General features: G+C 45.2%; 1 protein-coding gene across 2 annotated transcripts; it reads left to right on the forward strand.

The window, feature by feature from the left end:
• Window positions 1–9130: 9130 nt before the first annotated feature.
• LOC144493863 (uncharacterized) lies at window positions 9131–20153 on the forward strand. 2 transcript variants are annotated; one of them, XR_013497800.1, is made up of 3 exons: window positions 9135–9221; window positions 15121–17617; window positions 19336–20153. XR_013497800.1 is itself a non-coding variant. In XM_078213438.1 (2 exons), the coding sequence occupies exon 2, from the start codon at window positions 15449–15451 to the stop codon at window positions 16685–16687; it is 1239 nt and encodes a 412-aa protein (XP_078069564.1). In that variant the 5' UTR covers window positions 9131–9221; window positions 15121–15448; the 3' UTR covers window positions 16688–20153. The 2 variants fall into 2 exon arrangements, 1 of the variants encoding a protein (XP_078069564.1); XM_078213438.1 differs by having other exon boundaries at window positions 9131–9221; window positions 15121–20153.
• The last annotated feature ends 6323 nt before the right edge of the window (window positions 20154–26476 follow it).

Genomic DNA, 26476 nt, shown 5'->3' on the forward strand with positions numbered 1-26476 from the left:
AGTAAATTTTTCACCCTGTTCTTGTTTTAATCTAATAAGAACACGGCCCGGGAATCATTTTTATTCAAAAATATCTCCCTTCGAACTTTTTCCTCACTATTCAGTCTGGAAATTTTTCATTTCATCCTGCCAATTATGTCAGAAGGTTTTATCCGAAGATGAATCCAACACAGGACTAGTCGTAATAATCTAAAGCATCCTGAATTTTAGTTAACCCTATCAAATAGAAACTACTTCATTTTCACGCGTGAAAATGTATCCAGATTAAAATTCCCTCACGTTTATCCGAAAGTCCTGAAATCTTGATTCTGGTCAGTAAACATGACGCCAGGTTTATATCATTGAATGCAAACACTTTATTAATTATGCTTTTCTTTTATTAACTGTTTGTCTTAAATCACTATACCAAACATTAAAGTTTGAAGCATGATGCACACGAATATCATCAATGTGCAAGGAAAGACACATAGCAAATGTCTTAATATAATGATAACCTGATAAATAAGATGAATTATGTCAGCGCTTCTTGTGGTCTGTTTCATTTTTTTCAGGAACTGACCATAAGGTTACTTTTCCCGATAGATAAACTTAAACAAATGTAACTCAAAACAATCACAATCGATGAGCATCCATTTAAAAAAAATAAAACACGTTTACTTTCAACACTCGTAAGTTTCAAACTGTTAATTTCCAACTTTCTCTCAGAGCTGATAACATCTTTCAACACAAAGCAGTACATAGAAATATAGAAAATAGGTGCAGGATTAGGCCATTTGGTTATTCGAAGCTGCACCACCATTCAATATGATCATTCCTGACCATGCACGTTCAGTAAACTGGCAAAAGCTAGTTTTAAAGGAACGGAATAAATAGTGTTACAGTAAACAGAAACAATGTCATGCTTTCAGATGCTATGGGAGAGTTACATTCTGCGTGTTCAGAGAGATATTTGTGTTATAGTGCAAAGATAATTGCAAAGGTATCATGCTTTTGCAATTACAAATACAACTCACGTTTTGGATTTTAATTAAATGGGAACAGGGAGAAAGGAGTTACTATGTTTTGCTGGTGATGGCCGAACGCATTTTGTGTATCATGGAATGTGCCAGCCTTCAAACCTGGGCCATATGTAACCGTTTCACTTGAATACCAGAAAGCTACATTCGAGAAGGAGGAAAGTTTTTCAGAGTCGCTGGTCTTCAAGTTGAATTTGCTCCTTTGTCTCAGTGTGGCTCCATGGGGAAAACCCACAGTACACAACAGCATGGTTCAGGGAGTTTCTGTTTGAGCCGCTTTCTCAGACACGCTTTGAGCCAAACATGTGGCACTGCGCATATCTGGTTTTACCTGCCATGGAGCAGTATAATTGTTTCTGAGGCGGGGAAAAGTGGCTGATCAAACGATACTGTGACAGACAGGGGAATCTGCTGCCAGATTTGTCTTTCTATTTTGCTTGTTTGCTGATTTTCCGTTCTGATAGGACAAAGATTAAGCAAATGGACGGAGCCAATAAGAAACTGATCATCCAGAATCACACATTTAATATTGGCTGTGTTGTAAGGTCCGAATGGAATATTCAGGGTTTAATGGAATTTACAACAGGTTACAATGGGCTCAGGAAATCAGGATAAAACTGGTAAAAATAACAATATCTGGGGGAGAAAATCATAGAGAATGGCCTGCACGGCAGAACTGGCCCAGAATTGACACCACACATGTTTTTGCTTAGAATAGGATAGCCACCTCATTCATCGAATTTACAAGATTGAATTACAAACAATTTTGTGTGAACAGTTTGGAATTAGGATAGTGCAATGGAATTTAATAGATTTCTCGTTCGCTATAGGCAGTATTCAGTGTGCATTCACTTCTATTGGAGTGGCCAGACATACAGATTCGATTCCAGCTCGGGTGACTGTGTGGAGTTTGTACATTCTCCTTTTGTCTGCTCGGTTTCCTGCGGGTGTTCTGGTTTCCTCCCAAGGTCCAAAGATGATCAGGTTTGATGTTGGTTTGATTTTAGGTTAGGTGGATTGTGGTCAATTTTGTGGGGGTAAGGACATCGGACAGGGATAATTGCCTCGGTAGACTGCGTTTTCAGAGAGTTGCTGCACAATAGAACTGCTTAATATGATCTGGTAGGCAAATTTGAATGTTGGTCTTTGTTAACTGCTTCATTCACATCTCCATCACAGCACCATTATATTCCGGGAAAGCAGGATTGAATTAAGACATTTAGTTCACATCTCAGCTACCACGCCAACACAGAATCACGGAGAACAAGAGAAAGGTAGGCCTTTGATCACTAACACAGTAGCATCACCATCACAGCACCACTATGATCAGGGAAAGGGAAGTTGAAAATAAGCGTTTGATAACCAACGCAGTATCATTAACATCACAACTCCAGAATGATCAGTAAAAATAACTTTGAATGTAGGACTTTCGTTACTAAGACAGCAACCTCAGCGTCATCATAACAGCATAATGTTCCAGGGAAGCAAGGTTAAATGCTGGCCTTTGGTCCCGAGCTAACATCACCCTCACAGTGCTAGGATTATCAGCGGAAGCAAGGCTGAATTTAGGCCTTTGCTTATTATGTCAGCAGCATCTCTAATACAACATCGCCTCAATTAGGTAAAGCAAAGTTGACTGTAGGCTTTTCGATATTAGCTCAGTAATATTGCGATCACAGCACCACTATGATGAGAGTAAGCTTGAACGCAGGCCTTTGGTTACCATCCCAGTAATGTTGCCATAGCAGCATTGCTGTGATAAGGGAATGCAAGTTTGAATGTAGGCATTTGGTTACTGTGATGTCCGTGTACCTTTAAGAGTTTTTTTTAAATTCATGCTCACAGATTTATGTGATGTCATTGTTGAAAGGAGAAAAAAAGTACTGTGGGCAGGTTAGTTGACAAGCATTTCATTTTCAGTTTCAGTTTGGAGCTGCAGGTTTCCGTTTTTAGTTTTAGAAAAACAGCAAGCTAAAAAGAAGTGTTTTCCCTCTCTCTCTGTTGGTTGCAAAATTATGTTGGTTAGCTGAAAATAAGATCTTGTTTTCCTGAAGGGTGAAAACCTGCGGTTGTTGGGGACTGGACCTGACTCTCTGGGGAAGTTATCTTGTCTGCAATTTTTTCTGAGCGTCAAGAACATTTGACTGCAGCATTTAACTAAAGACCTCAATCCCAGTATCGCATGAGCCTTAGTGTATGCTATGTTGTACCCGTTTCAAGGATTGTTTATGGAGGCTGGTTTGATTGGGACAGCTTATATATATATATTCAGTAAGAGTTATACATTAGTGTGGTTGTTTTGTTTTTGTTTGTAGTTCTTCGAAGTTGTTGCTAATTTTCTTTCCATACCATAGAACCATAGAAAATTACAGCTCAGAAACAGGCCTTTTGGCCCTTCTTGTCTGTGCCGAACCATTTTTTGCCAGTCCCACTGACCTGCACTTGGACCATATCCCTCCACACCCCTCTCATCCATGAACCCATCCAAGTTTTTCTTAAATGTTAAAAGTACCACTTTATCCGGCAGCTCATTCCACACTCCCACCACTCTCTGCATGAAGAAGCCCCCCCCCTAATATACCCTTTAAACTTACGTGTTAACTATGTTCCCAAATAAAATTTGTTTGATAAATGATCCCGAGTGGGTCTATTGAATTACACCTGAAGTGGAACAGATCTTGCTTATCCGAGCCAAATTCATAAATTCATAAAACTCCACGTTGGAGTTTCAAATCTTAACCATGACATCAGTAAATCAGCAACATTACCATCTTGGCACCGCCATGCTCAGGGAAAGCAAGTTTAATGTGGGCCATTGATTACTAAGTTAGGAACATCGCCATCACAGCACTTCTATCATGAAGCAAAGGAAAGTTGATTGTGGGCCTTATTGATATCAGCTCAGTATTATCACCATTGCAGCACCATTGTGGTCACGCAAAGCAAGATAGACCGGTTAGTCTTACTTCGGAGGTTGGTAAATTGATGGAAAGGGTCCTTAGGGATGGGATTTACGACCATTTAGAAAGATGCGGATTAATCCGAGATAGTCAGCACGGATTCGTGAAGGGCAAGTCGTGCCTCACAAATTTGATAGAATTTTTTGAGGAGGTAACTAAGTGTGTTGATGAAGGTAGGGCAGTTGATGTCATATACATGGATTTTAGTAAGGCGTTTGATAAGGTCCCCCATGGTCGGCTTATGATGAAAGTGAGGAGGTGTGGGATAGAGGGAAAGTTGGCCGATTGGATAGGTAACTGGCTGTCTGACCGAAGACAGAGGGTGGTGGTCGATGGAAAATTTTCGGATTGGAGGCAGGTTGCTAGCGGTGTGCCGCAGGGATCAGTGCTTGGTCCTCTGCTCTTTGTGATTTTTATTAATGACTTAGAGGAGGGGGCTGAAGGGTGGATCAGTAAATTTGCTGATGACACCAAGATTGGTGGAGTAGTGGATGAGGTGGAGGGCTGTTGTAGGCTGCAAAGAGACATAGATAGGATGCAAAGCTGGGCTGAAAAATGGCAAATGGAGTTTAACCCTGATAAATGTGAGGTGATTCATTTTGGTAGGACAAATTTAAATGTGGATTACAGGGTCAAAGGTAGGGTTCTGAAGACTGTGGAGGAACAGAGAGATCTTGGGGTCCATATCCACAGATCTCTAAAGGTTGCCACTCAAGTGGATAGAGCTGTGAAGAAGGCCTATAGTGTGTTAGCTTTTATTAACAGGGGGTTGGAGTTTAAGAGCCGTGGGGTTATGCTGCAACTGTACAGGACCTTGGTGAGACCACATTTGGAATATTGTGTGCAGTTCTGGTCACCTCACTATAAGAAGGATGTGGAAGCGCTGGAAAGAGTGCAGAGGAGATTTACCAGGATGCTGCCTGGTTTGGAGGGTAGGTCATATGAGGAAAGGTTGAGGGAGCTAGGGCTGTTCTCTCTGGAGCGGAGGAGGCTGAGGGGAGACTTAATAGAGGTGTATAAAATGATGAAGGGGATAGATAGAGTGAACGTTCAAAGACTATTTCCTCGGGTGGATGGAGCTATTACAAGGGGGCATAACTATAGGGTTCGTGGTGGGAGATACAGGACGGATATCAGAGGTAGGTTCTTTACGCAGAGAGTGGTTGGGGTGTGGAATGGACTGCCTGCAGTGATAGTGGAGTCAGACACTTTAGGAACATTTAAGCGGTTATTGGATAGGCACATGGAGCACACCAGGATGATAGGGAGTGGGATAGCTTGATCTTGGTTTCAGATAAAGCTCGGCACAACATCGTGGGCCGAAGGGCCTGTTCTGTGCTGTACTGTTCTATGTTCTATGTTCTATGTACATGGGTGTTCTGTTTTTACCTCACGGACATCACCATCTCAGCACCAATGTGATCAGGGCAATGCAGGCCGGTGGTTAACAGCTGAGTGGCATTGCCATCACAGCAAGACTAACAGTGGAAGAAAACATCACCATCACACCAGCACTATGATCACTGCATGCAATAAAGAGAACGCTTTGGTGACTTTCTCAGTATCATTGCCAGCAAAGAACCTATATGATCAAGGAATGCAAGGTTACTAGCTGAGTGTCATTTCCATCACAGCACCAGTATTATCAGTGGAAATTTGTTTCTAGAATTGGGCTATGATCACAAATATTTGTAGTTTCTTGTGATCTTGGTCAGAGCAGGTGCCATAACCAAACTGTGATACATCCGGAAAGGATGCTTTCTATGGTGCATCTATAAAATTTGTTGAGAGTCGTAGTGGATATGCCAAATTTCCTTAGCCTCCTGAGAAAGTAGAGGCATTGGTGAGCTTTCTTAACTATAGTGCAACCGTGGAGGGATCAGAACAGATTTTTGGTGATCTGAACAGCTAGAAACTTGAAGCTGTCGACAATCACCACTTTATAACCGTTGATGTAGACAGGGCCATGACCTCCACCAAGTTTCCTGAAGTCGATAGTTATCTCCTTCCCTTTTGCTAACACTGAGAAAGAGATTATTGTCATTGCATCATTTCACCAGATTCTCTCTCTTTTTCCTGCATTCTCTCTCATGATTGTTTGAGATCCGACCCATTACAGTGGTGTTATCAATAAAATCAATGATGGAGTTGGAGAGGAATTTGGCCACGCAGTCATAACCTTATAAAGAGTATGATAATGGGCTGTGGACATAGACTTGTGGGGCACTGGTGTTGAGGATAATCATGGAGGAGGTGTCATTACCTATCCTTACTGTTTGCAGTCTGTGGTTTCGGAAATGTAGGATTCAGTCACAGAGGCAAGAACTGAGCCCTCGGCCATGGAGTTTGGAGATCAGTTTTGTTCGGATGATGGTGTTCAAACCTGACCTGCAGGAGAATGACATAAGTGTCCTTGCTATCCAGGTGTTCCAAAGTTGAATGTAGGGTCAGAGAAATGGCGCCTGCTTTGGACCTTTTTCTGTGATAGGTGAACTGTTGTGGCGCCAGGCAATCTGGGTCACTGGAGTTTCTGTGTGCCATGACTAACCTTTCAAAGCATTTCGTAATGATGAATCTGGTCTCATTGGTGAGGCTGCATCCAGAGTACTGTGCATACTGTTGTACCTGTTAATTCTCAGATACTTTCAACCAGTTTACTTACTCCAAGGTTTTACCCCGGTGCCCTTATTTGCAAGATGGACAAAGGACAAACACAAGTAAAGGTTCAACAAGTTTATTAATAATAACACTATTAACCCTTAAATTACCCACATAAAACAAGAGGATACCCCAGCAGATTCAAGTATGCTACCCGTAAAGATGGTTTGGTTGAACTGCAGGTCCGATTCTCTGAGTCCCTCTGGTCCATCGTCACGAAGGTGAGTCTCGATGGCCGCTTCTTCCTTCCTTCCTTCTCTGGTCAGTCTTCCAAATGGTCATGGCCATCTCCCCTGTCGAGTCTTTGCTGCAGTGTGACTCGAAGTGTGTCCCTTTATCCCCCAGCCTGCTTGCCTTTCCAGAACCGTCTCTGGCTTCCGGCCAATGAGGTCCCAGGAGGGGGTTCCAATACCCACAGGGTTTCTTGATGTCTGCCTGACAGGACACCAGGGTCTGCCCCCCAGGTGGCCATCTCCATGTTGTTGAACTTGTTATCAGATAAGGTATCTACAGGAACTCTCGGTGACAGAAAGTCTGGCTCGATCTGTGCTTCTAACAATAGGCCAATGCATTTCAATGAGGTGCCGTGATCTCCTGCTAAGTCTCAAGTAGAGTGTAACGGCCTTTGATGGGTGGTTCATGGGTCAGGCCCAGACACGTCTGTGTATTGTACAATTGGCCTGCCTGAGGTTTGACTGTGTTTGATTTCAATATGCCCAATTCTTTAATTTAGGATATCCAATTTTATCAGCCTTAAAACTAGGCCCTGTTTATATCACCACAATACTAATAAAGTAAAGTCAAAGTTTCTTTATTCGTCACATGTAAGGCTTACATTAACATTCAATGAAGATATTGTGTAATTCCCCCAGTCGCCACACCCCAGCGTCTGTTTAGGTCAATGCCCCTAACCAGCACATCTTTCCGACTCTGGGAAGAAACTGGAGCGCCCAGAGGAAACCCACAAAGACACAGCGAGAGCGTGCAAACTCCACCCAGACAATGACCCAAACCAGGAATCGAATCAGCATCCCTGGTGCTTTGAGGCAGCAGTGCCAACCACTATGTCACTGTGATAGTCTCCTTATTTAAAGAACGTTGTAAATGCGTTTGAAGCAGTTCAGAATAAGTTTAACAGACTAATACCATGAATGGGCAGGTGGTATTATGAGGAAAAGTTAGAGAGGTTATGCTTGAATTCACTGGAGTTTAGAATTCACTGGAAGAGGCAAATTGGTCAAAACCTCCAATATCCTGAGTGATATTGACAAGGTGTGTGTGGAAAGAATGTTCCAACTTATTGGAGAATCTGGAACAAGAATTCACGTCTTTTTTTAAATAAGTTCTCGCCCACTTAAGACAGAGATGGGATTTGGGGGTGAAAGGGTAAAAACTGTGTGGGAGGCAGGAATGTGGATTACAGTAACAATCAAATCAGTCATGATCTTATTGATCAAGAGAGCAGAATCTCTTGATGCCTGATTAGTGCATTCATATTTGAAACAAGGTTTTCTGCCTGGAGAGAATATATTGACTCATTCTCCCGCACACCACTGAGTTCAGATGTAACTTTTGTGATGGGATTCTATTGTTGCTTTTTTGGGACTGTCAATACACCACCAATTTCCATTCTCATTTTTATTGTGCACTTGGCTTTGATAATATTTTGTTCTATTTTAAGCCAAGTGAACGAACTAAAAAATGAATTCTCCATGCCTCCTTTTACATTACCATACAATCCCACGATCACTACCATCTAGAAGAACAAGAGCAGCAGATGGAAGCTGCGCTCAAAGTCACCCATCATCTTGAATGGGAAATATAACGGCCATCCTTTCAATGTCACTGGGTTAAAATGCTGGAACTTCCTCCTTAACAGAACTGAGGGTGGACTTACAGTGGGCGACACGGTAACACAGTGGTTAGCAATGTTGTATCACCACACCAGGGATCTGGGTTTCATTCCTGGCTTGGGGCACTATTTGTGTGGAGTCAGCACGTTCTTCCCGTATCTGTGTGGGTTTCCAGTGGGTGCTCCGGTTTCTTCCCACAGTCTGAAAGGCATGCATTGACCGTGCTAAATTCTCCCTCATGGTACACGACAAGCTCCTGAGTTTGGCAAAGAAGGGGTTTCCTTGGCAAGTTCATTGCAGTATTGATGTAAACTTACTTGTGTCAGTAAGAAATAAACTTCAAAAACCACAGGGACTGCAGTGGTTCAAGAAGGCAGTTCATCGCATTATTTTCAAGAGGTGAGGAACGATATGCAATGAACGCTGACCTAGCTATAGAGGCCCAAATCCCGAAAATGAAATAAATACAATGTTTCATTTAATTATATTCCCACTGCAGCGCAGAGAACAAAAACAGGAAAGAAAGGGATTTCGGACGTGCAATGGTGGCGTTTTTATCCGGCGGTCTTCGCGCCTGGGAATGCCGTCCATCGGCAAACAGAGAGCCAGCGCGCAGGCGCGGGGCCGCCCCGAGAATGGGAGCATGCGCAGTAACTGGAAGGCCGCCGGCGTGAGTGGATGTTCACAGAGTCAGAGACAGAATCCCGGGAGGAAGCGGCCGCCACGGAGCCCCGGTAAGGAAGGAATTGGGAAAGACGCGAATCCCGTTTCCACCCCGCCCTCTCCCCCACAATACACACACACAACCAGCGCAACCCACCTCCCCCCCCGCCACCGAGCACACACCCCCCCCAGCACACACACACCGCCCCCCGAGCACACACACACCCCCCCAGCACACCCCCCCCAGCACACCCCCCCCGCCGCCAGCACACACACCCCCCCAGCACACCCCCCCCCCCGCACACACCCCCCCCCGAGCTCACGCCCCCCCCAGCTCACGCCCCCCCCGCAGCTCACGCCCCCCCCCAGCTCACGCCCCCCCCCCAGCTCACGCCCCCCCCAGCTCACGCCCCCCCCCAGCTCACGCCCCCCCCCCCCAGCTCACGCCCCCCCCCCCCAGCTCACGCCCCCCCCCCAGCTCACGCCCCCCCAGCTCACGCCCCCCCCAGCTCACGCCCCCCCCCAGCTCACGCCCCCCCCAGCTCACGCACCCCCCAGCTCACGCACCCCATCCCCCACAGCGCGCGCACGCCCCCGCCCATCCCCCACAGCGCGCGCCGCCCCCCCATCCCCCACAGCGCGCGCACGCCCCCCCATCCCCCACAGCGCGCGCACGCCCCCGCCCATCCCCCACAGCGCGCGCCGCCCCCCCATCCCCCACAGCGCGCGCACGCCCCCCCATCCCCCACAGCGCGCGCACGCCCCCCCATCCCCCACAGCGCGCGCACGTCCCCCCCATCCCCCACAGCACGCGCACACATCCCCCCTCCAGCGCGAGCACACCCCCCCCAGCTCACACCACCCCCAGCGCGCGCACACCCCCCCCAGCTCACATCACCCCCAGCACACACTCCCCCAGCGTGCGCGCACACCCCCGCCCAAGCACACACACTCCCCCAGCGCGCGCACACCCCTCCAGCGCGCGCGCACGCCCCCCCAAGCTCACATCCCCCCACCAGTTCACATCCCTCCCAGCTCACACTCCCCCAGCGGGCGCCCCCCCCCCCCCCAGCTCGCGGGCTCACCCAGCCCCAGCGCGCGCTCACCCCCCCAGCGCGCTCTCACCCCCCCAGCGCGCGCGCACCCCCAACCCCAGCGTGCGCGCCCCCCCCCCCTGCAGCACGCACACACACTTTCTCCCAGCGCGCACAAGCCCCCCCAGCGCGCGCACCCCCCCCACATGCGCTGATTGCCCCCTCCCCCCCGTGCGTGCCCCTGTCCCACCGCGCGCGTCCCGCCCCACTGCAGCCCTGCCATTGCTCACTGTGGCGGGGGATGAATTGATCACAGGCAAAGTGCGTGTTGCCACCCCTTTAAAATTGTAGATTTTCTTTTTTAGCTTGTGCAGGAATGACCGAGCAAGGCAAAATGTTCCACAGTTGCTATTGGGAAAGGGCTGGCCTCGCGTTATTATCCCAAGACTATCAATGCAGAAACTCAGCTGATATTCTGGGAACCAGGATTCAAATCCTGCCACGGCAACTGGTGGAATTTGAATTCAATAAAAAAATATCTGCAATGACGTATCTACTGATGACCATGAAACCGTTGTCGATTGCTGGAAAATCCCATCTGGTTCAGTCATGTCCTTTAGAAAAGGAAATCTGTTGTCCTTACCTAGAGTGGCCTACATATTACTCCAGAGCCACAGCAATGTGGCTAACTCTCAATTGTCCTCGGGCAACTAAGGATGAGAAATAAATGCTACCCAGCCAGTGAGGCAGATGTCCCATGAATGAATAAAAGAAAAATAATACAATCTAAATGGAGATCTCTGAGACATCTGATGAATTTTACCAGATGTAATGTTCACGGAGTGTAGTCACTGATTGGGGTGCACCATAGCTGCAGTCTGGCTTTCCTGGGAGTCCCAACTTGTGCCAATTTGCTGCAGCAAGGATTTAGGCAGTGAAGAATTTTTTAAAGAGTCCCTAATGTTGGCATGACAGGTTGACGACCGGTGTGCAGGTTGTGAGATCGTGATGGAGAAGTGGTTTTTAATGGTGTCATCTTGGTTCCATTCAAAAGAACAAGAACAGAGAACTAAGAAAATTACAGCACAGGAACAGGCCCTTCGGCCCTCCAAGCCTGCACCGACCATGCTACCCGACTTATCTAAAACCCCCTACCCTTCCGGGGACATTATCCCTCTAGTCCCATCTTATTCGTGTATTTGTCAAGACACCCCTTAAAAGTTACTACCGTATCCGCTTCCACGACCTCCCCGGCAACGAGTTCCAGGCACCCACCAACCTCTGTGTAACAAGTCTGCCTCGTACATCTCCTTTAAACCTTGCCCCTCGCACCTTAAACCTGTGCCCCCTCGTAATTGACTCTTCCATGCCTCATGATCTCGTAGACTTCTATCAGGTCGCCCCTCAACCTCTGTCGTTCCAGTGAGAACAAACCAAGTTTCTCCAACCTCTCCTCATAGCTAATGCCCTCCATACCAGGCAACATCCTGGTAAATCTTTTCTGTATCCACTCCAAAGCCTCCACATCCTTCTTGTAGTGTGGCGACCAGAATTGTACACTATATTCCAAGTGCGGCCTAACTAAGGTTCTATAAAGCTGCAACATGACTTGCCAATTTTTAAACTCAATGTTCCGGTCGATGAAGGCAAGCATGCCTGTTGGTCTTTTAACCTGGTGTTGTGAGACTTCTTACTGTGCTTACCCCAGTCCAACGCCGGCATTTCCACATCATCTTATTTGACCGAACCAGTTTTGTATCCACCTTGCCAGCTCTCCTCTGATCCCATGTGACTTCACCTTCTGCACCAGTCTGCCATGAGGGACCTTGTCCAAGGCCTTACTGAAGTCCATGTAGACAACATCCACTGCCCTACTCTCATCAATCATCTTCGTCACTTCCTCGAAAAACCTGATCAAGTTCATGTGACACGACCTCCCCTTCACAAAACCATGTTGCCTCTCACTAATACGTCCAGTCATTTCCATGTGGGAATGAATCCTGTCTCGAAGATAAGTCTCCAATCATTTTCTTACCACTGATGTAAGGCTCACCGGCCTGTAATTACCTGAATTATTCTTGCTACCCTTCTTAAACAAAGGAACAACATTGGATATCCTCCAATCCTCTGGGACCTCCCCTATAGTAAGAAGTCTCACATCACCAGGTTACAGTCGAACAGGTTTATTTGGTAGCACAAGCCACAAGCTTTCAGAGTGCTGCTCCTTCATCAGATGGTCACTCACCTGATGAAGGAGCAGCACTCTGAAAACTTGTGGCTTGTGCTACCAAATAAACCTGTTCGACTTTAACCTTGTGTTGTGAGACTTCTTACTGTGCTTACCCCAGTCCAGCGCCGGCATCTCTGCATCATGACCTCCCCTATAGCCAGTGAGGATAGAAAGATTTCTCTCAAGGCCCCAGCAACTTCCTGCCTTGCCCCTCTCAGTATTCTGGGGTATATCCCATCAGGCCCTGGGGACTTGTCTACCTTAATGTTTCTCAAGAACCCCAATACTTCCTCGCTTTTGATCTCAACATGACTCAAACTATCTACACAGCCTTTCCCAGACTCATCATTCACCAAGTCCTTCTCTTTGGTGAATACTGACGCAAAGTACTCATTTAATACCTTGCCAATTTCCTCTGGCTCCTGGGCATAGGGCATGGTGCTTTTAGCCTTAAAGGCGAGTGTGTTGGAAGGTGAGCAGCAGATATTTGGTAAGGTTCTTATGTGGCAGCAGGTTTGGGTTAATTTAAACCTTCTCCAGGAAGTTTGGAGTGACTGGGACATAAACTCATCTCCATAAGACCATAAGATATAGGAGCAGAATTAGGCCACTTGGCCCAGCGAGTCTGCTCCTCCATTCTATTATGGCTTCTCAAACCCAGTCTGCTGCCCTTTTCCCATTACCTTTGATCTCCTTACCAATCAAGAACCTATCTCTGTCTTAAAAACACTCAATGACCTGGCCGTCACAACCTTCTGTGACAATGAGTTCCATAGATTCACCACCCTCTGGCTGAAGAAATTCCTCATCTCCATTCTAAAAGGTTGTCCTTTTACCCTGAGGCTCTGCCCTCAGACCGTAGTCTCTCCCACTAATGGAAATATCTTTCCCACATCCACTCCATCCAGGCCTTTCAGTATTCTGAAGTTTCAACGACATCCCTCCTCATCCTTACAAACTCCATCGAGTACAGACCCAGCATTCTCAAACGCTTCTCGTACGTCAAGCGTTTCATTACCAGGATCATTACCGTGAACCTCCTCTGTAGCCTTTCCAAGGCCAGCACATCCTTCCTTAGTTACAGGACCTAAAATTGATCACAGTATTTGAAATGTGGCCTGACTAGAGTATTATGAAGCCTCAGAAGTAAATGCACTTTGGTAGGACTAATAGCTGAACTAGGACTGCCAAGTCCCTTTCTGTTTCCGATTTCTGAATTATCTCCCCATTTAGAAAATTGTCTGTGCCTTTATTATTCCTACCAAAGTGCATCACCTCACAATTTCCTACAATGTATTCTATCTACCACTTTGCCCACTCTCAACTTGTCCACGTCCTTCTGCAGTCTCCCCGCTTCCTCGATACCACCTGTCTCTCCAGCTATCTTTGTATCATATCCAGCATTTGGCCAGATACAGAAACCATTCAGGCATTGAAGAAGATTGTGTCTGTTTTTTTTTCCTTGAATGCTATAGGTATTCACAGCATGGAAACAGGCCCTTCGGCACAACTTGTCCATGCTGCCCAGTTTTTACCATTAAGTTAGTCCCAATTGCCCGCATTTGGCCCATGTTGTTCAAACCTCTGTGTTTTAAACTCTGCAGCGAATAAAAACACAAAGTCGACTTTAAATACTTAAACACAATTTCCTTTATTCTATAGCTACTTAAACAACAGTAAATACTTGAAATGCATAAACCAAATACTCACGATCAGTTTCTTGACTTAACTTATGGTTGATTTCCACTTGCAATTAAAACCTGGCCAGGATTTTGTTGCCACATGGGATCAGTTCATTGTCCTCTTCTTCTTCCAGATGTTGTCTCTCCTCCTGAGCTTGGTTCCCAGGTTCTTCACACTGCCTTTCTGAACAAGCTCTTTGTGTTAGCAGAGTTAAAACTCCAAAAGTTCCTTGGTAGCCAGCCAATGAATTGGTCAGAAACCCCATTTGATTAGGCCAATCAAATATGGCCAGAGTAATTGTACCACTCCAGACCCCATCATACCGAGGCCCCTTAAGTGCATATTGTTTACATTCCAATGCCCAGATAAGGAACGCTGGCTCCAAAAGTCTGACACCTTCTGTCCTTTGACAAGTTCCAGGCCACTGGCCATAAGAAATCCCAGCATAGTGAAAAAAAAAGATCATTCAGCATATTAAAAGTTAAACTTCCATTCTGCCACACCCATATTGCTCTATACCTATCTTATACAAGTAACTGTCCAAATGCTTTTTAAAAGAGAAAATTATACCCTCCTCTATAGTTAATTAAACATGAAAATATTGGAGCTGGGATGGAACTGTTTGACACTTGTGTATTTGCCAAATGACTGATTTTAAGAACCTGTGCACTTTCTGAATCACTGTGGGAAGGTGAGCCACCAAATAGATCGGTGCGGAATGATTTGGGGGCAGGGGCAGTGGTATTTGGAAACAGGGGATCATGTAATGAACCCTCCAGGAATAGACCCAATCAGAGTTGGCAATCCTAGCCAGAGCACAGAGAGGGAGAAAATTGGGAGTAGCGTAAAGTAATGTTGGAGATTGTCTGATGAGTTTGGAATTCGGTATAAGAGGGAAGTGAATGTGTAGAGATTTGCAGCTTTTTGGAAATGAGGGATAAAACATCCATACTAATGAGAGTTTTGTTTTCTGAATTTCTTCCCTGTACTTACAATGTATTTCTCTGTGAACCCATTTTCCAGTGTGTTGAAGGTGCGGATTTCCCAATGTGGAATCTCAAACCAAACTTCATCTCAAGATCTGACACAGCCAATCGATTAATTGGCCTTTGAAAGGGACAGATTTTGCTCTTTGAGAAAAGATTTCAATCATCATTGGAAAAGCAATGAGGCACGTACACGGACCTGAATGCGAACTGTCCAGTGCACTGATTGTGGACAAACCTTTAACCAGTTACAAGGCCTGAAAACTCATTACATCATTCACGGTGGGGAGAAAGTATGCCAATGTGTGTGTGGATAAGGCTTCAATTGATTGTGCTGCCTGAAGAAATACAAGGACAGCAGTGCTATGGAGAATCCGTGGAAATGTGAGCACTGTGGTAAAGAATTCAGTTGTCACTCCCGACTAGAATACCATCGACGCATTCACACTGGCGAGAGGCCATGGAAATGTGATGATTGTGGTAAAGGATTCAATCATCGATATCTGCTGGAATACCATCGACGGAATCACACAGGCGAGAGGCCGTTCACCTGCTCGGTGTGTGGGAAAGGGTTTACTCAATCTGCCAACCTTATGTTGCACCAGCGCATTCATACTGAGGAGAGACCGTTCAGTTGCTCGACCTGTGGGAAGAGATTCAGTTGTTCGGCCAACCTCAGCGGACACCAAAGGGTTCACTCTGCAGAGAGGCCATTCATCTGCTCCGTGTGTGGGAAGGGATTCACAGGATCCTCTGACCTGCTGAAACACCGTCAAACACACAGTGAGGAGAGGCCATACAGCTGCACGTCCTGTGGGAAGAGCTTTAAGCAGGCATCCACCCTCATTGCACACCAGCGGGTTCACACTGGGGAGAGGCCTTTCACTTGTTCTGTGTGTGGGAAGGGATTCACTGGGGCATCGGGTCTCCAATCACACCAGAGAATTCACACAGAGGAGAAGCCATTCAGCTGCAAGGCCTGTGGGAAGAGTTTCAGACAGTCATCCACCCTTATCGCTCACCAGCGCATTCACACTGGGGAGAGGCCATTCACCTGCTCTGTGTGTGGGAAGGGATTTACTTATTCATCCGGCCTCCAGTCACACCAGAGAATTCACACCGAGGAGAAACCCTTCATCTGCTCCTCTTGTGGAAAGAGGTTCAAGCATTCAACTGCCCTCGGTGCCCACCAGCGGGTTCACACTGGGGAGAGACCTTTCAGCTGCTCCGTGTGTGGGAAGGGATTCACTCACTTGTCCAACCTTCTGTCCCACCAGCGCATCCACACTAAGGAGAAACCGTTCAGCTGCACTTACTGTAGGAAGAGTTTCAGGCAGTCCTCTACCCTCACCGCTCACCAGCGGGTTCACACTGGCGAGAGGCCGTTTACCTGCTCGGTGTGTGGGAAAGGATTCACTCAATCAGCCAACCTGCTGATGCACCAACGCACTCACACTGGGGAGAGACCGTTCACCTGCTCGGTGTGTGGGAAAGGATTCACTCAGTCTGGCAGCTTGCAGTTACACCAACGCATTCATACTCAGGAAGACTGTTCACCCACTGTGGGTGTGGAACAGCTTTCGCCGTGTCCTGATACCCTCTGAGGCCGCAAGACAAAGGAGCTGAGAAAGACCATTCGGCCCATCAAGTCTGCTCCATCATTCAATTCGATCATGATTGATCTGATGGGATAATCCCCAACTCAACTTTCCCACCTTATCCCGAGATTCCCTTACTGATTAAAAATCTGTCTTATCTCAACCTTGAACATTATTAACAACCCAGCCTCCACAGCTGTCTGCGGCAAAGAATTCCACAGATTCACTCTCCTCAGAGAGAAGAAATTCTTCCTCATCTGTCTCGTAAACTGCATGCATCAGCACACTCACTCTGGCAAGAGACATATCAGCAATGACCTAAGTGAGTGTCATTGTTGGATTTTGCTGTTTTTGCTGATGTGCCCTCCCATTCAGGATCGATAGTCTGATAATATTTGCTGCTGTTAACAATCCCTCTAATTGCCTGTAGCTTAGCATTCTGGCCAAGTTGCTGATGTCTGAGTTGTAGTGTCCCTTTCTGAAGCACCATCTGTGATCTTTACCCTTCACTCAAGAACTCTCAACAGGAATTTATTCCCATCAAATTATGGACTTTTACTTCAATCCTAAATTGATTTTGGTGCAAAATCTTCAAATCAGTGTTTGAAAAGTTTCACTGAGTGATACTTCCCAGTTTCTGCTTTACTCTGTCTCACAGCTTCCTGTCGCACTCGAGTGGGACAAGGAGCCCCCATCAGCTGAGCTCACAAAGGCCATGCATTGCTTCACGGGCAGAAAAATGCCCAACAAGGATGAAGTTACAGCCAAACTGCTTAAGCACACAGAATATTGCATTTGCTGCCACACCTTCGTGATCTGCCGCTGTTGGAGGGCATCTACTCAGGGTATTGTGTTTCGGTCATGGTTCTTCAAGTGACTGAACAGCTGAATCACAACAACAGATCTTTGAGTATTTGGGGCAGGACTACCCGCAAGGTGAGATATGTTTCATGTCCTTTCATCTCCACCTCATTGAAAAGGCATTAGGACTCAAAACACGATGCAGCTTGATGAACAGGTTCAGAATGACTGGTAGCCAATTCAGGTTCATTACAGTCACTGATCTTCAAGGAGAGTTTCAGAGTGCCTTTTAAACGTTTCATTTGTTCTCCCCTTGAAATTCTGGCTGTTTGAAAGTTGAGATGAACAGGGTGTGTTGGGGGTCGAGGTGGAAGTAGGTGGGAGTGGGTGGGGGGAGGGGCATTTCTCTCTTGCTTAGACACAGTCGCCACTCTGTTGAAGTAGGTTTGAGAGGAGTTTTGCCTGAATTCTTGGCAACGCTGGGCAGAACGGACGCAGCGAGGTTGTTTCGTCTGGCTAGAGGGCCTAGAAAAAGTGGTCACAGTCTCAGGATACAGGGGATGCTTTTTAGGGCAGAGCTGAGGAGAAGCTTCTTCACTCAAAGGGTTGTGAAGCTGTGAAATTTTCTACCACAGAAGGCTGTGGAGGCCAAGTTGCTGAATATAGTTATGAAGGAAACAAACTTTTCACCTCTGAAGGTGTGCAGGGGCATGGGGAAAATGAGAGAGTATGTTGTTGAGACAGAGGATCAACATGATGAGGTTCAATGACAGAACAAGCTCAAAGGGCCAAATAGCCTACTCCTGACACTATTTTCTATGTTTCAATGATTGCAAGTACTTTTGTCTCTCATCTGAACCACGATATTGTAAGAATATTAATTTGGATGTTTGGATTATTCCTGAGTTGATGAGTGAGATAGAATTGGAAATAATGGGATGCCCCATTCAGAATAAAAGATCGAGAAAATCAAATCACCAAATGGGAACTGGAATAAATATCCCTGCACATAGTTTAATGGCAAATATCAATCTGATATCCATGCACATTGTGGTGAAATTTAAGAACTTGTAGATGAGATTAGTCATTTCCTTGCTTTCTCCTGGAGATGTTTCTATCCTTGCTGGTGAACAGTTAAGAAAACTGCATTTGATTTTCTCGTCACTACCTGAGGCATTTTGAATTGGCAGAGAGAGGTAAGCAATGATCTTCAGATTGACATCCGATTTTATATTTTGCTAAGATCACCTGACAGTAGAAGGTGGTGCACGTGGGGTATGACAGTGGGATGTTGGTGTGAGTGTGTAGATGTGATTTGTTATATATGAAATGCTAACATGCTGAAATGCATACTTAAGCTGCACTGGAAGCAGGGTTCCAGACATGCTTAGCTACTCAACAGCAGAATAACATGGAGCAGTTAATGTGAACAGCAGGGTGAGAAGACAACACTTCAAATTGTCAAGGCATTGACATCAACTCCATATAAACCAGACATTCGAACAGGGATGAATTAAACACACCGGTATGTGTCAGTGTCATTAATCAGTCTGGATTCGTGATAGTAATCTATAATCCAGTGATCCATGAGTTAGTGTGATAGTGATCTGTAACCAGTGATCTTCTCGTTAGTGTGATCAATCAGTCTGTATGTCTGATAATCATCTGTAACCAGTGATCCACCTTTTGTGATCAAGCAGTATGGGTTCCCGATAGTGATATGTACCCAGTGATCCAGTTTTTTTTTTTAACTATGATTGATCAGTATGGGTTCCCGATAGTGATCTGTTCCCAATGATTCTCTCATTAGTCTGTACAGAGTGTAACATTGACAGACCTACTGTTCATTACAGATCTAATCAAGTCCAACATCATCAGCTTCATCCCCCATGCCATGATCCAATGTTCAGCGATCAATTATTGTCATATATTTCTGCTCAAAGACACAGGAATATCTGGGAGCCAACTAGTTTGATGAGACAGACCTTCTGAAGCATTTTAATCTCAATATTGCAGGCAGAATCAGAGATATGGTCATAAATATATACAAGATTACCAAAAAGATGGTTGATGTTTCCTGAGAGAATTCTGTCATTCAATCCAACGTTGTCCACCTGATACGCTGCAGGAAAGGATCTTTTGAGGCATGGTACATTGGGGAGACCATGCAGATGAATGAACACCGCTTGACAATCACCAGGCAGGAGTGTTCCCTTCCTGTGGGGGAGCACTTCAGCAGTCACGGGCATTCAGCCTCTGATCTTCGGGATAGCGTTCTCCAAGGCGGCCTTCAAGACACATGAGAGCGCAGAGTCGCTGAGCAGAAACTGATAGCCAAGTTCCGCACACGTGAGGATGGCCTCGACTGGGATCTTGGGTTCATGTCACACTATCTGTAACCCCCATGACTTGTCTGGGCTTGCAAAATCTCACTAACTGTCCTGGCTGGAGACGATACACACCTCTTTAACCTGTGCTTAATCCTCTCTCCACTCACATTGTCTGTACCTTTAAGACTTGATTACCTGTAAAGACTCGCATTCCAACCATTATCTTGTAAATTGAGTTTGTGTCTATATATGCCCTGTTTGTGAACACAATTCCTCACTCACCTGAAGTAAGGAGTGACACTCTGAAAGCTTGTTTCCACCAAATAAACCTGTTGGACTTTAACCTGGTGTTGTGAGACTTCTTACTGTGCTTACTCCAGTCCAACGCCGGCATCTCCACATCATTCAATCTGTCACCATGGGTAAAATGCACAGGGGTCAGAGACACAGCAACCCCGAGTCTGACATGGGGATTGTGAAGAAATGTTGCAGGAAAAGCATCCAAACAAGATTGTCTGTAAATACTAGCTGCAACTTTAAATCCTGTCACTAACCCATCCTCTTTAATTCTGCAAATACCACTGCAAACTGATTAGAGTAACAGCCTGAAGTGTGGTCAGGGTTCAGGATAGGAGTTGAAATTCTGTGTCTAATTCATTTGCAGCATACAACCCACCACCTTTGTCTTTACCTGCCTGAATTCTGTTCCCCCGCCACATTCACCAGTTGCATGCCACTTGCTTCCACAGAACCTTGTTAATGATGCACAGAAGAAACTCTGGAACTCCCTAACTAACCATAGTGTGGGCACCTCTGCACTGCAGAGCAACACACTAAATACGCTGAAATAAACTGCTGCAGTTAACTGGTTTGACTCCTTTACCTTTGTTGCATTTTGCAGTGAAGTTTAATGTAGAAAGAAGCAATGTTTTCACTTACAGACAATCTTGTTTGGACGCTTTTCCTGCAACATTTCTTCACAATTCCCATGTCAGACTCGGGGTTGCTGTGTCTCTGACCCCTGTGCATTTTACCCATGGTGACAGATTGAATGATGTGGAGATGCCGGCGTTGGACTGGGGATCTGAATGTGCTGGTGCATGAATCACAAATGACTACTATATAGATGCAGCAAGTAATTAGGAAAGCTAATCAAATGTTAGTGTTTGTTTTGAGGAGAATTGATTACAAAAGTGGCGAGGTCTGCTTTAGTTATACAGGGCACCAGTGAGTATTTGTCTTCTCATTTCTGAGTTGGAAACAGTTCAGAGAAGGTTTACCAGACCAATATCAGAGATGAGTGGGTTGTTTTATGAGGAAACATTGTCAGGCTAATCTAGGACTGATGCATACAGCCACTAATGTTTACTCTTCTGAATTTTGCATTTTATTTCTGCTTTGTTTTGATTCTTAATATTGAAAGTAATTTTGTATTTTTTAGAAACTGATTGGAATTCAGCTTGATCGTGCTTTGATTAATAATAAGAAGCAGGAGTTAACTTTTTTCTAGTTCTTGTTTTTTCTTTGCATTCTTCTGCACAATTGTTGTTTCGATTAAGTTGTTCCCCACTTTGACAAGCTAGAACACTAAAATAAGTTATATTTTGTTATCAGAACTGCTGTTCTATGGCATTATGTGAATCTAGGACGGCAGACCAAGTCACTGTTTAATCCTATCTGCTGTGCTCACATGAAGCTTCAGAAAATGATGTTTAGTCAATGTACGTAACATCTGAATTGTGGCACATGATACGAAATCCTCAAGAACACCATACCTTGTGTGAAAAACTGATAAGAGCTGTGATTTGTTTTGGGAAAACATTTTTTTGTGGATTTAAGAGACTAAAACTGAGCCAGGAATCCAGCATAAAGAGCCATTACTTCTTGTCAGCGCTGCAACAAGGTGGAATAGTCAGTCACAGACCAGGGAAGGAAGGACCAGGAATGAAGTGACTGACTGTAGCAGGCACCCATTGGGGTTACTCCATGATTTAGTAATTTATGTGGAGATGTGATGGGTAATGGGTGGACCATCTTTGGAGGAGTTGTCATGCTACGGCCCGAATTGAAGGTTATTGTAGATTTGGCAGGTTATGCTGGAGCATTACCAAAAGCTCATCAGGCCACAACTAGGGTATTGTGTGTAGTTCTGGTCACCAAACTATAGGAAGGATGTAACTGCACTAGAAAGAGTGCAGAAGACATTCACTGGGATATTACCTGGGCTGGGGCGTTTCAGCTATGAAGAGAGGCTGGTTAGACTGCTTTTGTTTTCCTTAGCAGGCTGAGGGGTGACCTCATCGAGGTGTACAAAATTATGAAGGACACAGATAGAGTAGTTGGGAATTTCCCTTCATGGAAGGGTCAATTATCAGGGGGCATAGATTTAAAGGAGATTTGAGAAAAGGTTTTTTCACCCAGAAGGTGCTGGGTATCTGGATTTCACTGCCTGAAAGGGTGGCAGATGTGCGAACCCTCACAATATTGGGGAAGCATTTAGGTGAGCACTTCAAATACCACAGCACACAAGGCTACGCACCAACTGCAGGAAATTGGGATTATAATAGATGCTTGATGGCCAGCACAGAAATGATGGGCTGAAGGGCCTATTTCTGTTCTGCAAAACTCTATGACTATCTTTCTTGTGTATTCCTATATACATGATCAATTTTCATTGTGACTTTACCATTGTCATTATAATTGTTATTCAATAAAAGTGATACTTATAACAATACATGTTAAAGTCACTCATTCCTGTTACATCCAGAATATGAATTCCAACCTAACTGAGACTCTGAAAGGGGCTCTCGTGACTTCTTACGCATGGCTTGTATCGGAGTTTAAATAGTAAGAGGTGACTTGATTGAAACATATATGATCCTGGGTGGGTCTTGACAGCGTGTCTGTGAAGTGGATGTTTCCTCTTGTTGGAGATTCTGGAACGAGGGAGTCACTGTTTAAAAAGTAATGGGTTACTCATTTCAGACGCAGATGAGAAATTTTTCTCTCATGAGTCTCTGGAACTCTTGTCCTCAAAATGCAGTGCAAGCAAAATCTTCGAATATTTTGAATGCAGAGCTAGATTGATTCTTGGGGTGTGCAAGGGAGTAAGAGGTTATTGGGGGTTACAGGATGCAGATTTGAGGTGCTATCAGATCAGCCATGATCATATTAAATGGTGGAGCATGCTTGAGGGGCTGAACGGCCTCCTTCTGCTCTTAATTTGTATGTTCGATTGTAGAATATTTAATGAGCAGTTGAATGAAGTAAACAGATTTCAAGCTTCAGGCATGTCATTGAAATAGTTCTTATGTTGTTTATCTCCCCCACACACACACACACACACACACACACACACACACATGCACTCCACATATGTACAATCAAATGTGTAAACACACCAACACAAATAGATATATATACACTCATATGCGCACACACACACATAAACACTCACGCACACCCAAATGCATGCACATACACTCATACATACACATACATACTCACACACACACGCGTACCCCCACATATGCATACTCACAAACAAATACATGAACTGTCATGCACTCACACGTGCATACACTCACTCACATGCACTCACAGATACATTGACTCAAGGACCCATACACTCACTGACACAAATATGCTTTCATACATGCGCACATTGGTAATCTCAGACAGACATGTGCACATACACTTACACATATACACTTGCACATACACACACACAAACATGCACACACACACTCACACATACATGCAAACATGCTTCCAGATGCACAAACTCATTCAGACACACATACAAACAAGCACACTTGCAGACAAGCACGAATACACATGCGCACACACATACATATGCCTATGCCTGCACAGTCACGTATACACACACTCGCACGTGCACAGATACAAACAGACATTTTCCCCAAACGACAATCAACGTAGGGGCTAGATTATAGCTCACTTATTGCTGAAGCTATGACCATCCAAATTGCATGAGAATTAGAGATTCTGCTCCAAAGGTGAAACATTTGCTTGTTTATAATGTAAATCTTACTGTGGTCAACAGGAGGACATTAGAAAAAAAGAAATACCCCAGGATGCAATCATAATTGATCATTTGAATGCTGTGCTGCATGAAAATCAATTTCCAAATAATTGAGTTTTATTTTAATATCTAAAAGTGTAAAATTTTTCCCATCGCAGTTGCAGTGATGAAGAGTGGAGTACAGACCTAGAGTGAAGCTGCTGTTGCAGAGTGAATGGTTCTTGTTGTAATTGGGAAAATTTTAGATTCAATTTGGTTTCCATTTTCTCTGAACAACTGAACTGAAGCCTTTGGAACAAGGAACAAAGAAAAGTACAGCACAGGAACAGGCCTTTCAGCCCTCCAAGCCTGTGCCGATCATGATGCCGTAACTAAACTAAAGAATAAACCATGTACCATTACTCAATCCATACTCCTTTATTCCCTACCTATTCATGTAACTATCCAGATGCCTCATAAATGTTGCTAATGTGCCTGCTTCCACCACCTCTGCTGGCAGCACATTCCAGGCACCCACGACTCTCTTCATGAAAAACCTCCCCCCACATCTCCGTTAAAGATTCTCGCTCTCATCTTGCACTGGTGTTTCCTTGTGTTGACACTTGCACCCTTGGGAAAAGCCTCTGACTTTCCAACCTGTCGATGCCTCTCATAATTTTGTAGACATCTATCAGGTCTCCCCTCAGCCTCTGTCTTGCCAGTGAAAACAATACTAGTTTATTCAACCTCTCCTCATAGCCAATGCCCTCAAGACCAGGCAACATCCTGGTGAACCTTCTTTGCACTCTCTCCAAAGCTTCCACATCCTTCTGGTAGTGTGGTGACCAGAACTGCATGTAATACTCCAAATGCAGCCTAACCAAGGTTTTATATAGCTGCAACGTAATTTGCCAACTCTTGTACTCAGTGCCCTGGCTGATGAAGGCAAGCAGGCCATATGCTTTATTAATCATCTTTGCCACCTGTGTTGCCACTTTTAGGGAACTGTGGACCCACACACCCAGATCCCTCTGTATGTTAATGCTCCGAAGGGTTCTGTCACAGTATAATTCACACCTAAATTTGATCCTCCAAAATGCATCACCTCGAATTTGTCCAGATTAAACTCCAGCTGTCATTTCTGTGCCCAAATCTCCAATCTATCGACATCCTGTTGTATCCTCTGACAATCCCCAGCACTATCAGCAACTCCACCAATCTTTGTGTCATCCGCAAACGTCCTAATCAGTCTCCCCAGATGTTCCTCCAGATCATTTATATATACTACAAACAACAGATGACCGAGCACTGATCTCTGCAGAACACGACTTGCTACAGATCTCCATTTTGAAAAACACCTTTCCATCGCTACTCTCTGCCTCCTATAACCAAGTAAGAGTTTTAACAACACCAGGTTAAAGTCCAACAGGTTTATTTGGGAGCAAATGCCATTAGCTTTCGGAGCACTGCTCCTTTGTCAGATGGAGTGGAAATCTGCTCTCAAACAGGGCACAGAGACACAAAATCAAGTTACAAGATCCTATAACCAAGCCAGTTCTGTTTCCATCCAGCCCAAGCCTGAATCCCATTTGATTGTAGTTTTTCTACCAATGTGCCATGTGGGACCTACCTCGCATTAAGTTGATCTTTGTCTGCACCCTAGCTATGATTGTAACACTACATCCTGCACTCTCTCGTTTCCTTCTCTATGAACGATATACTTTGGCTATGGCACGGAAGAAACAATACCCTTCAAAGTATACAAATACATGTGACAATAATAAATCAAATCAAAATCTTGTCATCAATTGTCTTTGTCACCTCTTCAAAGAACTTAATCAAGTTGGTGAGACATAACCTTCCCGATATCAAACCATGCTGCCTGTCACTGACAAGTCCATTTTCTTCCAAATGTGCATATACATTGTCGTTCAGTATCTTCTCTAAAGGCTTCCCCAGCACTGATGTCAGACTCACCATTTTATAATTTCCTGCATTATCCCTACTTGCATTCTTAAAAAAGGGAACATTGGCTATTCTCCTAAGGGAGGCTGTGCCTGCTGCTGTTTCCCCTCCAGACTGCTAGGGGCCGCAATATCTCTCGCTGCTGCTTTTGCGTGGACCTGCAGAGTTTCACTGGCTGTCCTGTCTGGAGACAATACACATCTTTTTAGCCTGTCTTGATGCTCTCTGCACTCACATTGTTTTGGTTTCTTAAAGACTTGATTAGTTGTAAGTATTCGCATTCCAACCATTATTCATGTAAATTGAGTCTGTGTCTTTGTAAGCTCTGTTTGTGAACAGAATTCCCACTCACCTGAAGAAGGGGCTTAGAGCTCCGAAAGCTTGTGTGGCTTTTGCTACCAAATAAACCTGTTGGACTTTAACCTGGTGTTGTTAAACTTCTTACTGCTTTTACCACCCCAGGCTACTCGGGACCGCGACAACTGTTAATGCTGCTGTTTCCCATTCAGCCTACTTACTGGGTTTGAATAAATTAGCCATGCCGTTTCCTTCTCTCTCCCGCCACCCCCCCCCCCACGCCTTCCCTTCCTCCCCCTTCCCTTCCTCCCCCCTCCCCTCCCCCTCCCTCCCCCTCCCCTCCCCCACCCTCCCCCCTCCCCTCCCCTTCTCCCCCCC

This window comes from Mustelus asterias, chromosome 5, assembly GCF_964213995.1.
Source record: "Mustelus asterias chromosome 5, sMusAst1.hap1.1, whole genome shotgun sequence".
In the NCBI taxonomy this organism is placed as follows: Eukaryota; Metazoa; Chordata; class Chondrichthyes; order Carcharhiniformes; family Triakidae; genus Mustelus; species Mustelus asterias.